The 14,114-nt window shown below is 48.8% G+C and overlaps 1 protein-coding gene across 6 annotated transcripts in view; it reads left to right on the plus strand.

Annotated features, from left to right (window-relative positions):
* sipa1 (signal-induced proliferation-associated 1) overlaps window positions 1–14,114 on the plus strand; it is a 153,401-nt gene that overhangs the window by 116,421 nt on the left and 22,866 nt on the right. For all 6 annotated transcript variants that reach the window (XM_068021808.1, XM_068021812.1, XM_068021813.1 and 3 more), the window contains exon 9: window positions 9,526–9,800. In XM_068021808.1, the coding sequence (XP_067877909.1) occupies window positions 9,526–9,800 (275 nt within the window). The remainder of the gene's footprint in view (window positions 1–9,525; window positions 9,801–14,114) is intronic.

Genomic DNA, 14,114 nt, shown 5'->3' on the forward strand with positions numbered 1-14,114 from the left:
GATGTGGTCGGCTAACCTAGCGGTGCTTGGGGAGGGCGCCTGTGAATCCTGTAACCATCGGAGGGGGTGGAGGTGAATAATGTGGGGCCAGGGAACCTCAAATCTCGAATGAAACCAGTGCCATCAGCTGCTGTCCTCTGGAGCCAATGATAGAATTGTGCTGTGAGAGTCGTCTTCCATCATTTCCTGTGTCACACAGGAAGTTTAGCAATACTTTTAATATATAAAAAATTATTGTAATGACCTTTATGCAAACATATGTGAATGGTAGTGAAATTTAGAAATTCAAATCCATATGAATATAAATATATATATTGAATAGAAGGTACGGTACAAGCCCTTCCTGTGTGCAAAGAGGGGAAACAGGATTTCATGTAACAAGGGAAATAGGAGGTTATGTAACAAGGGGAGCAGGAAGTTGTGTCACAAAGGAAAGAATTGGTTTTATTTTTTAATTCGCAATCTCAAAGTGGAACCAGAAACTGTACTGATGTGAATAACTATCCTAGGATTTTAAAAGATGTCTTAAAGGGGTCATGTTGGTATCTTTAAAGGGGCAGTACTGTGGGTTTAGCCAGGCTTATTGCACCTGAGTGATGCAGCTGGAGATTAGGTGGAGCATTCCACTTAAATTTGATGGTAATGCGGTAAGGGGAATACTCATCTGCCTTTTACCCTTCCTCAGACAAAAATGGACCAGTTGTGTATTCCCAGCATGTTTACGTGGTAACATTTTTCATTGGGATTACTAGTCAACGTCCCGTGGCATTGTTCACAGTAGTGACGTCAACTTGGCCTGTCACTTTAAGACCACTCTTCAGACACGTTAACTGTAGCTGTGGTGAATTGGAGGCCAATTTCACTTCTCAGAATGAAATCGCTGTCTTTTTAAAAAAAAAAATTAAGATTATTTTCGCATCTGTAACAAAGTGTGACATCTATGGATGCGGCAGAAGCGTACTAGGCACAAGTTGATGGGATTTTGCACCAAGCCGCATGTGGTGTCGTATTCTGCTGCTGAAATGTAGGTGTATGTCTCTTTAAGGTCACAAAGCAGAATCTGTGTTAAATTAATACTGGGTTTACAATCAATGCTCAATTTCGGTAGAGCAGAACGCTGGTGTAGTTTGTGGGATGATTAATGAGGAGCTTGCACATATTGGGGGTCTGGTGTCACATCAATCCATTGCAAATGGCTGCCTATGTTTCTTCATGCTTCTTTAGGTATCAACGGTGATTATAGAAATTAGTATTTTTTTGTGGGGTCTGAAATCTGATGGACAGGGAGAGCGCGTGTGAACTTTTCATAATAGCTTGAATAAATTGGCTGCATTTGATTTTTTTTAATGCACAGGATAGTGGAAGGGTTGGGGGGAGAGATTTCAAAAACTGGCTCACTGACACCATGTACTGGCCAGATCCTGCAACTCCATCCTGATGAACAGCTGTTTAGCAACAATAACAACTTGCATCTCTATAGCGCCTTTAACGTAGTCAGCCATGATCTTATTGAATGGCGCAGCAGGCTCGAGGGGCCGGACGGCCTACTCCTGCTCCGAGTTCTTATGATCTAAAACATCCCAAGGAGCTTCACAAGAGTGTTATCGAGCAAAATTTGACACTGAGCCACATAAGGAGATATTCGAAGAGATGACCAAAACCTTGGTCAGTGAGGTAGGTTTTAAGGAAGGTCTTAAAGGAGGCGAGAGAGAGAGGGGGAGAGGTTTAGGGAGGGAATTCCAGAGCTTAGGGGCCCCCAGGCAGCTGAAGGCACGGCCGCCAATGGTGGAGCGATGGGAATCGGAAATGCACAAGAGGCCGGAATTGGAAGAGTGCAGATTATCTCGGAGAGTCCAAAGATAGGGAGGGGGTGAGGCCATGAAGGGATTTGAAGACAAGAATAAGAAGGATAAGAATTTTAAAATTGAGGAATTGCCAAACTGTTTAAAAGGAAAGAACTTGCATTTATATAGTGCTTTTCATGATCTCAGGACATCCCAAAGCATGTTACAGCCAATTAAGTACCTTTGAAGTGTAGTCACTGTTGTAATGTAGGAGATACAGGACCCAAATTGTCCACAGCAAGCTCTGACAAAAAACAATTCGATAATGATCAGATTAATCTGTTTATAGTGATGTTGATTGAGGGATAAATATTGACCCAGGACACCGGGGAGAACTGCCCTGCTCTCCTTCGAAATCGTGGTCATGGGATGTTTTACGCCCACCTGAGAGGGCAGATGGGGCCTCAGTTTAACGTTTCATCCAAAAGATGGCACCTCTGACAATGCAGCACTCCCTTAGTACCGGCACTGGGAGTGTCAGCCTAGATTTTGTGATCAGATCTCTGGAGTGATATCTTCTAACTCAGAACATGAGAGTGCTACCCACTAAGCCATGGCTGACAAATGATACAACTTACTAAAATGTTAGCAAAACCTCAGTTGGAGGAATGAGTGTGGGCTCTCTGTAGGAAGGAGGCTTTAAGACAGGGTACAGCACAGATTCAACTGGATGCTGCCTGGTATGAGGAAAGAGAAATACAGAGCAAGACTTGAGTAATTAGTAAAAGAAAAATACTGTGGCAAGGTCACAGACCTGAAACGTTAACTCTGCTTCTCTCTCCACAGATGCTGCCAGACCTGCTGAGTATTTCCATCACTTTCTGTTTTTGTTACTTGAATAATTGTGACTGTTTTCATCGGAACAGGGAGATTAATGGGGTGATTTGATGGAGGTGTTTAAAATTATGAAGGGGTGGGACAGAGTAGATAGAAACAGGCAGTTTCCAGTGATTTGATGAGATAGAGAAGATGGCTTAGTAACAAGATTAATTGCAAGGGCAATCTTTTTTGTAACAGAGGATGTGACACTGTGGAGCATACTGTCAGAGTTAATGACTGAAGCAGAGACCATGTCAACATTTAAGAATTAGGTTAGATAGCTGGTTGAAAGAAGAGGCTATAGGGATATTGAACCAGGAATTAGCACTACAGTTCATGTGGGGAATTAACACAGGCACAGATTGTATCTGTTGTAATTTTAAATAACTCCGTATTTACTTAATACAAGTCAAGCTCAGACTTCGAGTGGAGACTGCTCCATACTGAAGATTAAAATCACCTTTAACCTTCGGGTTACAAATTTAATCTCTCCAACTCCTGTAAACAAATGGGGAATTCTTTACATCGGTACTTAATGTCTTCCCTTCCCCAAATTCTCCCTGCAGCGTCATTCTCTCCCACGCCATCCTCATTCTCTCGCTCTCTCTTCATTCTCATTTTCTTTTTTCTATTCTTTCATGATATGTGAATGTTACTGGCCAGGCCAGCATTTGTTGTCCATCCCTAATTGCCCTTGTGAAGGTGGTGGTGAACAGCTGCGTTGAACCCCTGCAGTCCATCTGGTGTAAGAATATCCACAGTGCAGTTAGGGAGGGAGTTCCAGGATTTTGACCCAGTGACAGTGAAGGAATGGCGATTATAGTTCCAAGTCAGGATGGTGTGTGACTTGGAGGGGAACTTGTAGGTGGTGGTGTTCTCATGCGTCTGCTACCCCTATCCTTCCAGGTGGTAGATGTTGCGGGTTTTGAAGGAGCCTTGGAGAATTGATGCAGTGCATCTTGTGGATGATTATACACTGCTGCCACTGTGCCCTGGTGGTGAAGGGAGTGAATGTTTAAGATGGTGGTCGGGGTGCTGATCAAACAAGCTGCTTTGTCTTGGTTGGCATCAAGCTTCTTGAGTGTTGTTGGAGCTGCACTCATCCAGGCAAGTGGAGAGTATTCCATCACACTCCTGACTTGTGCCTTGTAGATGGTGGACAGGCTTTGGGGAGTCAGGAGGTGAGTTACTCGCCACAGAATCCCCAGCCTCTGACCTGCTGTTGTCGCCACAGTATTTATATGGCTGGACCAGTTCTATTTCTGATCAATGGTAATCCCCAGGATATTGTTAGTGGGGATTCAGTGATGGTAATGTAATTGAACATCAAGGGGAGATGGTTAGATTCTCTCGTTGGAGTTGTCAGTGCCTGGCACTTGTGTGGCGCTAATGTTACTTGCCACTTATCAGCCCAAGCCTGAATGCTGTCCAGGTCTTGCTGCATTTCTACACGGACTACTTCAGTATCTGAGGAGTTGCGACTGATGCTGAACACTGCAATCATCAACGAACATCCTTACTTCTGACCTTATGTTGGAGGGAAGGCCATTGATGAAGCAGCTGAAGATGGTTGGGCCTATGACACTTCCACGAGCAAATCCTGCAGTGATGACCTGGGGCTGAGATGATTGGCTTCCAACAACCACAACCGTCTTCCTTTGTGCTAGGTATGACTCCAAGCAGTGAAGAGTTTTCCCCCAATTCCCATTGACTTCAATTTTGCTAAAGCTCCTGATGCTACATTCGGCCAAATGCTGCCTTAATGTCAAGGGCAGTTACTCTCACCTCACTTGTAGAACTTGTCTCTTTTGTCTATGATTAGACCAAAGCTGTAATGAGATCTGGAGCCGTGTGTCCCTGGTGGAACCTAAACAGAGCATCAGTGAGCAGATTATGGCTGAGTGAGTGCTGCTTGATAGCACTGACGATGGCACCTTCCATCACTTTGCTGATGATGGAAAGTAGACTGATGGGCGGGTATTCAGCCGAATTGGATGTTCCTGTATTTTGTGGACAGGATATACCTGAACAATTTTCTACATTGTTGGGTAGATGCCAGTGTTGTAGCTGTACTGGAACAGCTTGTCTTGGGATGTGGCTGGTTCTGGAGCACAAGTCTTCAATGCTACAGCCAGATGTTGTCAGGCTCTCTAGCCTTTAGTGTATCCAGTGCCTTCAGCTGTTACTTGATACCATGCGGAATGAATTGAATTGGCTGAAGCCTGGCATCTGTGATGTTGGGAACTTCAGAAGGAGGCCGAGATAGATCATCCACTTGGCACTTCTGGCTGAAGATGGTTGCAAATACATCAGCCTTGTCTTTTACACTGACATGCTGGACTCCCATATCATTGAGGTCAGGGACATTTTTAGAGCCTCCTCCTCTGGTTAGTTGTTTAATTGTCCACCATTATTCATGACCTGATGCGGAAGGACTGCAAAGTTTGGCTGTGGGATTGCTTAGCTCTATCTATAGCATGCTGCTACCGCTCTCTCCATCCTCATTCTCTCTCCATCCTCATTCTTTCTCTCTCTCCATCCTTGCTCTCTCTCTCTCTCTCTCCATCCTCCTTCTCACTCTCTCTCTCCATCCTCCTTCTCTCTCTCTCTCTCTCCATCCTCCTTCCCTCTCTCTCTCCATCCTCGTTCTCTCTCTCTCTCCATCCCTGTTCCCTCTCTCTCTCCATCCTCATTCTCTCTCTCCATCCTCATTCTCTCTCTCGCCATCCTCATTTTCTCTCTCTTGCTCCATCCTTGTCTCTCTCTCCATCCTCATTCCATCTCTTCATTATTTTCTCCCTCTCTCCATCCTATTTCTCTTTCTCTCCATGATCATTCTTTCTGTCCATCCTCGTTTTCTCTCTCTCCATTCTCTTTCTCTCTTGCTGTCCATTCTTTTCTCTCTCCCCATCTCCATTCTCTGTTACATCTTGACTTATATATTGTATATCCCTTGCCTTAAAACTCAGGATTTTATCCGTGCTTTCATGGCCTTACCTACTTGGAATGCTGCTTTTAATATCTCTGAAACAGAACCTTAATCAAAATGTACAACTCAATTTTTTTGTCTTTTCATGCATCTTATCGACTTTGCTTTTTAGTTCCTTTTGGTCCTCAGCATTATTTCATATACCTTCTATTATAGTACTGCCTACAAAACTGGTCTCCTTTGCACCAACACTGAAGCAGTCGTGTAAACTCACCACGTGAGAATTGGTCATGGTGGCAATTTCAGTGACAGGGTTTGCGGCATGTTTATGGAACGTTATACCCTGAGACTGTGTCAAACCAGGTTCTTCACCCTGTGAGCGATTTCCCCAGGAATTGATGTTAAACTTACATAGAACATTATTTAGACCACACTTGCAGTACTGTGCCACAGTTCCAGTCTTCATGTTACAAAAAAAAATGTAGAGGCATTGGAGGAGGTACAAAACAGATTTACAAAGATGATACTAGAACTGAGAGCTTATAACTTATTAGGAAAGACTGAATAGGCTGGGGCTGTTTTCTCTGGAAAAGAGAAGGGTGAGGGGAGACCCAATAATCCTGAAGATTATGAAAGGATTTGTTAGGGTAGATGTAGAGAAGATATTTCCACTCATAGAGGAGACCAGAACTATAAGTCATAAATATAAGATAATAAATAATAAATCCAATAGGGAATTCAGGAGAAACTTCTTTATCAAGAGAATGGTGAGAATGTGGAACTTACTACCTACTATAGGGAATGGTTGAGGTAAATAGCATAGATGCACTTAAAGGGATGCTTGATAAACACACAAGGGAGAAAGGAAAATAAGGATACGTTGATAGGTTGAGATGAAGTAAGGTAGGAGGAGGCTCATATGGAGCATAAACACCAGCAGAGAGCAGTTGGGCCAAATGGCCTTTTTCTGTGCTGTAAATTCTATGTACCCGATTGGTCAGGCAGTGAGGGGACGTGAGAGGGGACCTAACGCTCAGAGATGGCGCCCTGTTTTTTTGGGCAGAGGTCAAGCACTCCAAGTGATGTCCCAGTTAACGCCATTCCCACCGTGCGGATTCTGCTGTTCACGGAAAGGCGGGAAGGTGCTGCAGGTCAGCAAATCAGAATCTTTTTTTTTAAAGCAATAAAATTTTACATGTGAGCAATATCCTGAGCAGTCTTTCCCTTTTGTTTTAGGTGAGTGTCTGGCTAAGTGACCTCCCTTTGATAGGTGGTACTCTGGCTAAGTCGCCTCCCGTTTAATAACTGGTAGTCTTGCTGAGGGACCTTTCCTTTAACAAATTGAAATCTGAGAGTTCCTTTAATAGGACATGGCTTGGCAACTCACCTCCCCTTTAATAGATAGGAATTTGGAAGTGTCACCTTCCCTTTAATAGGCAGTTGTGGCGGATGTTTGGAAACCTCGCGGTGGAGAGGGCACAAAATAGAAAGGGACACACTTTTCACTAACTCCACTAACCTGTCAGCTGCCTTTCCCTCTAATTGTTTTCTGTGTGTCACAATAATAATACTGTATGAATTACTTTACTCTGTGCTTTGCTTGTTGAATGTCCGTCCAATAGCCAGCCAGTCAAGGAGCTGAGCATGTGATGTTTGTGTGTAATATAAAGTAACAGCGGCGCGCTAACTCTGAATGTTGTTGGTTCGATTTGCATCTCTGTAATCTCTGGCTGCAAAAATAAATGAATAAACCATGACTGTTGTATCCACTGTGTAGCTTGCCGTCTTTCTTTCCTTGTGTATTCCTTAACATTTGCTCCCCTCCCCAAGGTCCTTTGCTTTTATAACCTTCTCATTGTGACGCACCCTGTGTCTGCATAGCTGCTACCTGGGACAGAATACTTGGTATTCTAAGCCCACCACCTCCCCCACTAACAGCCCCTCTTCCCCTCCTCTCCTCCTGGTGCTATCTTTTGGGTGGGACGTTAATCACTGCCCCGTCTGCCTTCTCAAGTGGACGTCAAAGATCCCAAGGCCATTATTTAGAGGAAGAATTTAGAGCAAGAAGGAGTTCTCCCCCAGTGTCCTGGAGTCAATATTTATCCCTCAACCAATATCAATTAAAAAAAAACAGATTATTTGGTCATGTACCTAATTGCTGTTTGTGGAATCTTGCTGTGTGCAGGAATATATGGAGAGGCTTGAGAATGATCTCAGGCTAGTTACTATATCTGCGCCTATATCCATTTAAAAGGGGCTTATCTGCTAAGGGTAGATAGAAACTTTTCCTGGGGGAAAGCTAGGATAAAGGGACATAGCCTTAAAATCAGAGCCAGGCCATTCAGGAGGGAAGTTAGGAAACACTCCTTGACTCAAAGAGTGATAAACGTGTGGAAATCTTACACAAACAAGCAATAGATGCCAGCTCAATTCATTTTAAAGATAAGTTTGAAAGGTTTTTGCTAGCCAAGGGTATTAAGGATATGGAACCAAGGCACGTGGATGGAATTAAGATACAAATCAGCCATAATCTCATTGAATGGTGGAACAGGCTCGAGGGGCTGAATGGCCTCCTTCTGTTCCTGTCTTAAATTTTGACATAGAAGTGTGACCAACTATCATGGCAACAGGAAGCGTCCACCTACACTATAATTTTAATAGCAAGATGTAACACTCATGGGTCTATAGTTAGTGAAACTTTAAATGTATCCGTGACCTTCCTGTAACCTCAATTTCCTATTTGCTCCGCCCATTACATCATAACAGGAAGTTGTAATGGTCTATGAAGGTCAAAAGGAAAGAAGTGCTGAGGATTGTCATGACAAGTCCAACCAAGTCTCCTGTATTCAGCTGGATAGACCCCTTCCCCTCCACCCACCGCCACCTCCCCCCCCCAGCCCTTTCACGATTGCCATCCCCATATCTATGTCCTGAGTCATCTATATAGCTAGTAGGAGAAAACAAGTGATGATTATGGAGGCACTGCTGTCCCAGAATGCATAGCAGTAGTGAAAACCTCATATCAAACATGTCTGACTTGCAGTTTCCCAGCTGATAAAACAAACTGCATGTTCTGATTTGAACATAATATCAAGTCAGCAAGTTAAATAGTATTACACTGAATTTACAACACAGAAACAGACCATTCGACCCAACTGCCAGTGTTTATGCTCCACCCTCCTCCCCCCACTACTTGATCTCATCCTGTCAGCATAACTTTATAATTCCTTTCTCCCTCATGTGCTCATCTGGCTGAACCTTAAATGGATCTATACTATTTGCTTCAACTACTTTGGTAGTGAGTTGCACATTCTCACCACTCTCCGGGTAAAGAAGTTTCTCCTGAATTCTCTGTTGGATTTTTAGTGATTGTCTTATATTTATGGCCCTTATATTTGGATTCCCCTCACAAATGGAAACATCTTCTCCATGTCTACCCCATCAAGGGCCTTCATAATTTGAAAGATCACAATCAAGTATAGAATTCTTAAAGGGATTGACAGGATATGTAGTGAGAGCCTGTTTCCCCTGGCTGGGGAGTCTATAACTAAGGGGGTTACAGTGTCAGGATAAAGGGGGCAGCTATTTTGGACTGAGATGAGGAGAAATCTCTTTAATCAGAGGGTGTGAATCTTTGGAATTCTATACCCAAGAATGCTGTGGATGCTCAAGGGTTGAGTATATTCAAGGCAGAGATTGATAGATTTTTAGACACTAAGGGAATTGAGATAATGGGAATAGTGCAAGGCAATGAAATTGAGGGAGAAGATTAGCCAGGTTCTTATTGAATGATGGAGCTGGCTCAAGAGGCTGTGTGACCCATTGCTCTGACTTCTTATGTAGGTCACCCCTCAGCCTTCCCTTTTCTAGAGCAAATAGCCCCTGGCCTGTGTGACATTCCCTGATAGTTGTCCACCATTGTGTTTTCAACAGATCGTGACCACGGGGTGCAAAACTGAAGATCTTGTCCTCCTCAGGAACAGTGTCCATCACCTGGGCTTCCAAACCAATGGGGAAGGGATCGTGACTCAGGTGGAAAAGAATGGATACGCTGAATTGATGGGCCTGAAGCTTTACAGCCGCTTGATCAGGATCTGCGAGACTCCAGTAGTGTTCCTGTCGTATAAAGAGAGGGCCGACTATCTGAGGAAGGCCAACCAAGTGAAGATAACTGTCATCCCGCCCGACAGCAAGGGCAAGCCGAGAATGTAGGCATTTGTCATGTGAGGCAGGCAATAAGCTGGGCTTAAGCCTACCTTTGTTTCAGTGGTCAGATCTGTGGCCTGTACTTCATGCTAGGAGATACTCAGCAGGGCTGGGAGGGAAGGGTGAAGGTTTTGGGTTGATAATCTTTCGTTAGAACCCTCATCGACCTAAATGTTCATTCGATTGCCCCAGTGGCACGGAGAGTGGTAAGGATCGGGAAAGAGCAAAGCACTTGGGGGAGTGCAGCATCGGAGTGGGGAGCTTAGGAGTTGTTAATGCGGGGCTAGGAGCTATTAACGGGGGACAAGGAGCTATTAACGGGGGACAAGGAGCTGTTAACGGGGGGACTAGGAGCTATTAACGGGGGACAAGGAGCTGTTAACGGGGGACAAGGAGCTGTTAACGGGGGACAAGGAGCTGTTAACGGGGGGACTAGGAGCTGTTAACGGGGGACAAGGAGCTGTTAATGGGGGGACTAGGAGCTGTTAACGGGGGACAAGGAGCTGTTAATGGGGGGACTAGGAGCTGTTAACGGGGGGACTAGGAGCTATTAACGGGGGACTAGGAGCTATTAACGGGGGACAAGGAGCTGTTAACGGGGGACAAGGAGCTGTTAACGGGGGGACTAGGAGCTGTTAACGGGGGACTAGGAGCTGTTAACGGGGGACAAGGAGCTGTTAACGGGGGGACTAGGAGCTGTTAACGGGGGACAAGGAGCTGTTAATGGGGGGACTAGGAGCTGTTAACGGGGGACTAGGAGCTGTTAACGGGGGACTAGGAGCTGTTAACGGGGGGACTAGGAGCTGTTAACGGGGGACAAGGAGCTGTTAATGGGGGGACTAGGAGCTGTTAACGGGGGACTAGGAGCTATTAACGGAGGGACTAGGAGCTGTTAACGGGGGACAAGGAGCTGTTAATGGGGGGACTAGGAGCTGTTAACGGGGGACTAAGAGCTGTTAACGGGGGACAAGGAGCTGTTAACGGGGGGACTAGGAGCTGTTAACGGGGGACAAGGAGCTGTTAATGGGGGGACTAGGAGCTGTTAACGGGGGACAAGGAGCTGTTAATGGGGGGACTAGGAGCTGTTAACGGGGGGACTAGGAGCTGTTAATGGGGGGGGGGCTAGGAGCTGTTAACGGGGGACAAGGAGCTGTTAACAGGGGGACTAGGAGCTGTTAACGGGGGGGGGCTAGGAGCTGTTAACGGGGGACAAGGAGCTGTTAACGGGGGGACTAGGAGCTGTTAACGGGGGGGGGGGGCTAGGAGCTGTTAACGGGGGACAAGGAGCTGTTAACGGGGGACAAGGAGCTGTTAATGGGGGGCTAGGAGCTATTAACGGGGGGCTAGGAGCTATTAACGGGGGACAAGGAGCTGTTAACAGGGGGCTAGGAGCTATTAACGGGGGACTAGGAGCTGTTAACGGGGGGCTAGGAGCTGTTAACGGGGGGCTAGGAGCTATTAACGGGGGGCTAGGAGCTATTAACGGGGGGCTAGGAGCCGATAACGGGGGGCTAGGAGCTATTAACGGGGGGCTAGGAGCCGATAACGGGGGGCTAGGAGCTATTAACGGGGGACAAGGAGCTGTTAACGGGGGGCTAGGAGCTGTTAACGGGGGACTAGGAGCTGTTAACGGAGGACAAGGAGCTGTTAACAGGGGGCTAGGAGCTGTTAACGGGGGGCTAGGAGCTGTTAACGGAGGACAAGGAGCTGTTAACGGGGGACTAGGAGCTGTTAACGGGGGGCTAGGAACTGTTAACGGGGGACTAGGAGCTGTTAACGGGGGACTAGGAGCTGTTAACGGAGGACAAGGAGCTGTTAACGGGGGACTAGGAGCTGTTAACGGGGGGCTAGGAGCTATTAACGGAGGACAAGGAGCTGTTAACGGGGGGCTAGGAGCTGTTAACGGGGGACTAGGAGCTGTTAACGGAGGACAAGGAGCTGTTAACGGGGGGCTAGGAGCTGTTAACGGAGGACAAGGAGCTGTTAACGGGGGGCTAGGAGCTGTTAACGGGGGACTAGGAGCTGTTAACGGGGGGCTAGGAGCCGTTAACGGGGGGCTAGGAGCCAATAACGGGTGGCTTAGGAGCCGTTAACAGGGGGCTAGGAGCTGTTAACGGGGGACTAGGAGCTGTTAACGGGGCTAGGAGCCAATAACGGGGGGCTTAGGAGCCGTTAACAGGGGGCTAGGAGCTGTTAACTGGGGGGGGGGTCTAGGAGCCGTTAACGGGGGGCTTAGGAGCTGTTAACGGGGGGCTTAGGAGCTGTTAAGGGGGGGGGTGGGGCTAGGGGCCATTAACGGGGGGCTTAGGAGCCGTTAACGGGGGGACTAGGAGCCGTTAACGGGGGGACTAGGAGCTGTTACGGGGGGGGGGTGGGGCTAGGGGCCATTAACGGGGGGCTTAGGAGCCGTTAACGGGGGGACTAGGAGCTGTTAACGGGGGGCTTAGGAGCCGTTAACGGGAGCTTAGGAGCCGTTAACGGGGGGACTAGGAGCCGTTAACGGGGGGACTAGGAGCTGTTAACGGGGGGGCTAGGAGCTGTTAACGGGGGGGCTAGGAACCGTTAACGGGGGGGGGGTGGCTAGGAGCCGTTAACAGGGGGCTTAGCAGCCGTTAACGGGGGACTAGGAGCCGTTAACGGGGGGGGGGGCTAGGAGCCGTTAACGGGGGGACTAGGAGCCGTTAACGGGGGGGCTTAGGAGCCGTTAACGGGGGGACTAGGAGCCGTTAATGGGGGAACTAGGAGCCGTTAATGGGGGGGGGGGGGCTAGGAGCTGTTAACGGAGGGACTAGGAGCCGTTAACGGGGGGCTTAGGAGCCGTTAACGGGGGGTTTAGGAGCTGTTAATGGGGGGCTAGGAGCCGTTAACGGGGGGGGCTAGGAGCCGTTAACGGGGGGCTTAGGAGCCGTTAACGGGGGGCTTAGGACCCGTTAACGATGGGGCTAGGAGCCGTTAACGGGGGGCTTAGGAGCCGTTAACGGGGGGCTAGGAGCCGTTAACGGGGGGAAGCTTAGGAGCCGTTAACGGGGGGCTTAGGAGCCGTTAACGGGGGGCTAGGAGCCGTTAACGGGGGGGGGCTTAGGAGCCGTTAACGGGGGGGGGGCTTAGGAGCCGTTAATGGGGGGCTTTGGAGCTGTTAACGGGGGGCTAGGAGCCGTTAACGGGGGGGGGCTAGGAGTCGTTAACGGGGGGGGGGGGCTAGGAGCCGTTAACGGGGGGCTAGGAGCCGTTAACGGGGGGCTTTGGAGCTGTTAACGGGGGGCTAGGAGCCGTTAACCGGGGGGGGGGGCTAGGAGTCGTTAACGGGGGGGCTAGGAGCCGTTAACGGAGGGCTAGCAGCCGTTAACGGGGTGGGGGGGCTAGGAGCCGTTAACGGGGGGCTTAGGATCTGTTAACGGGGGGGGGGGGGTCTAGGAGCCGTTAACGGGGGGCTTAGGAGCCGTTAATGGGGGGACTAGGAGCTGTTAACGGGGGGACTAGGAGCTGTTAACGGGGGGCTTAGGAGCCGTTAACGGGGGGACAAGGAGCTGTTAACGGGTGGACTAGGAGCTGTTAAAGGGGGGGCTAGGAGCCGTTAATGGGGGGGGGGGGGGTAGGAGCCGTTAACAGGGGGCTTAGCAGCCGTTAACGGGGGACTAGGAGCCGTTAACGTGGGGCCTAGAAGCCGTTAACGGGGGGACTAGGAGCCGTTAACGGAGGGACTAGGAGCCGTTAACGGGGGGCTTAGGAGCCGTTAACGGGGGGACTAGGAGCCGTTAACGGGGGCCTTAGGAGCTGTTAACGGGGGGGGGGGGGCTAGGAGCCGTTAACGGGGGGGGAGGCTAGCAGCCGTTAACGGGGGGCTTAGGAGCCGTTAACGGGGGAGGGGCTAGGAGCCATTAACGGGGGGGGGCTAGGAGCCGTTAACGGAGGGCTAGGAGCCGTTAACGGGGGGCTTTGGAGCCGCTAACGGGGTGGGCTTTGGAGCCGTTAACGGGGTGGGTTAGGTGCCGTTAACGGGGGGACTAGGAGCTGTTAACGGGTGGACTAGGAGCTGTTAAAGGGGGGGCTAGGAGCCGTTAATGGGGGGGGGGGGTAGGAGCCGTTAACAGGGGGCTTAGCAGCCGTTAACGGGGGACTAGGAGCCGTTAACGGGGGGCCTAGAAGCCGTTAACGGGGGGACTAGGAGCCGTTAACGGAGGGACTAGGAGCTGTTAACGGGGGGCTTAGGAGCCGTTAACGGGGGGACTAGGAGCCGTTAACGGGGGCCTTAGGAGCTGTTAACGGGGGGCTAGGAGCCGTTAACGGGGAGGGGGCTAGGAGCCGTTAACGGGGGG

The sequence above is a fragment of the Heterodontus francisci genome, chromosome 44, assembly GCF_036365525.1.
Source record: "Heterodontus francisci isolate sHetFra1 chromosome 44, sHetFra1.hap1, whole genome shotgun sequence".
NCBI lineage: Eukaryota > Metazoa > Chordata > Chondrichthyes > Heterodontiformes > Heterodontidae > Heterodontus > Heterodontus francisci.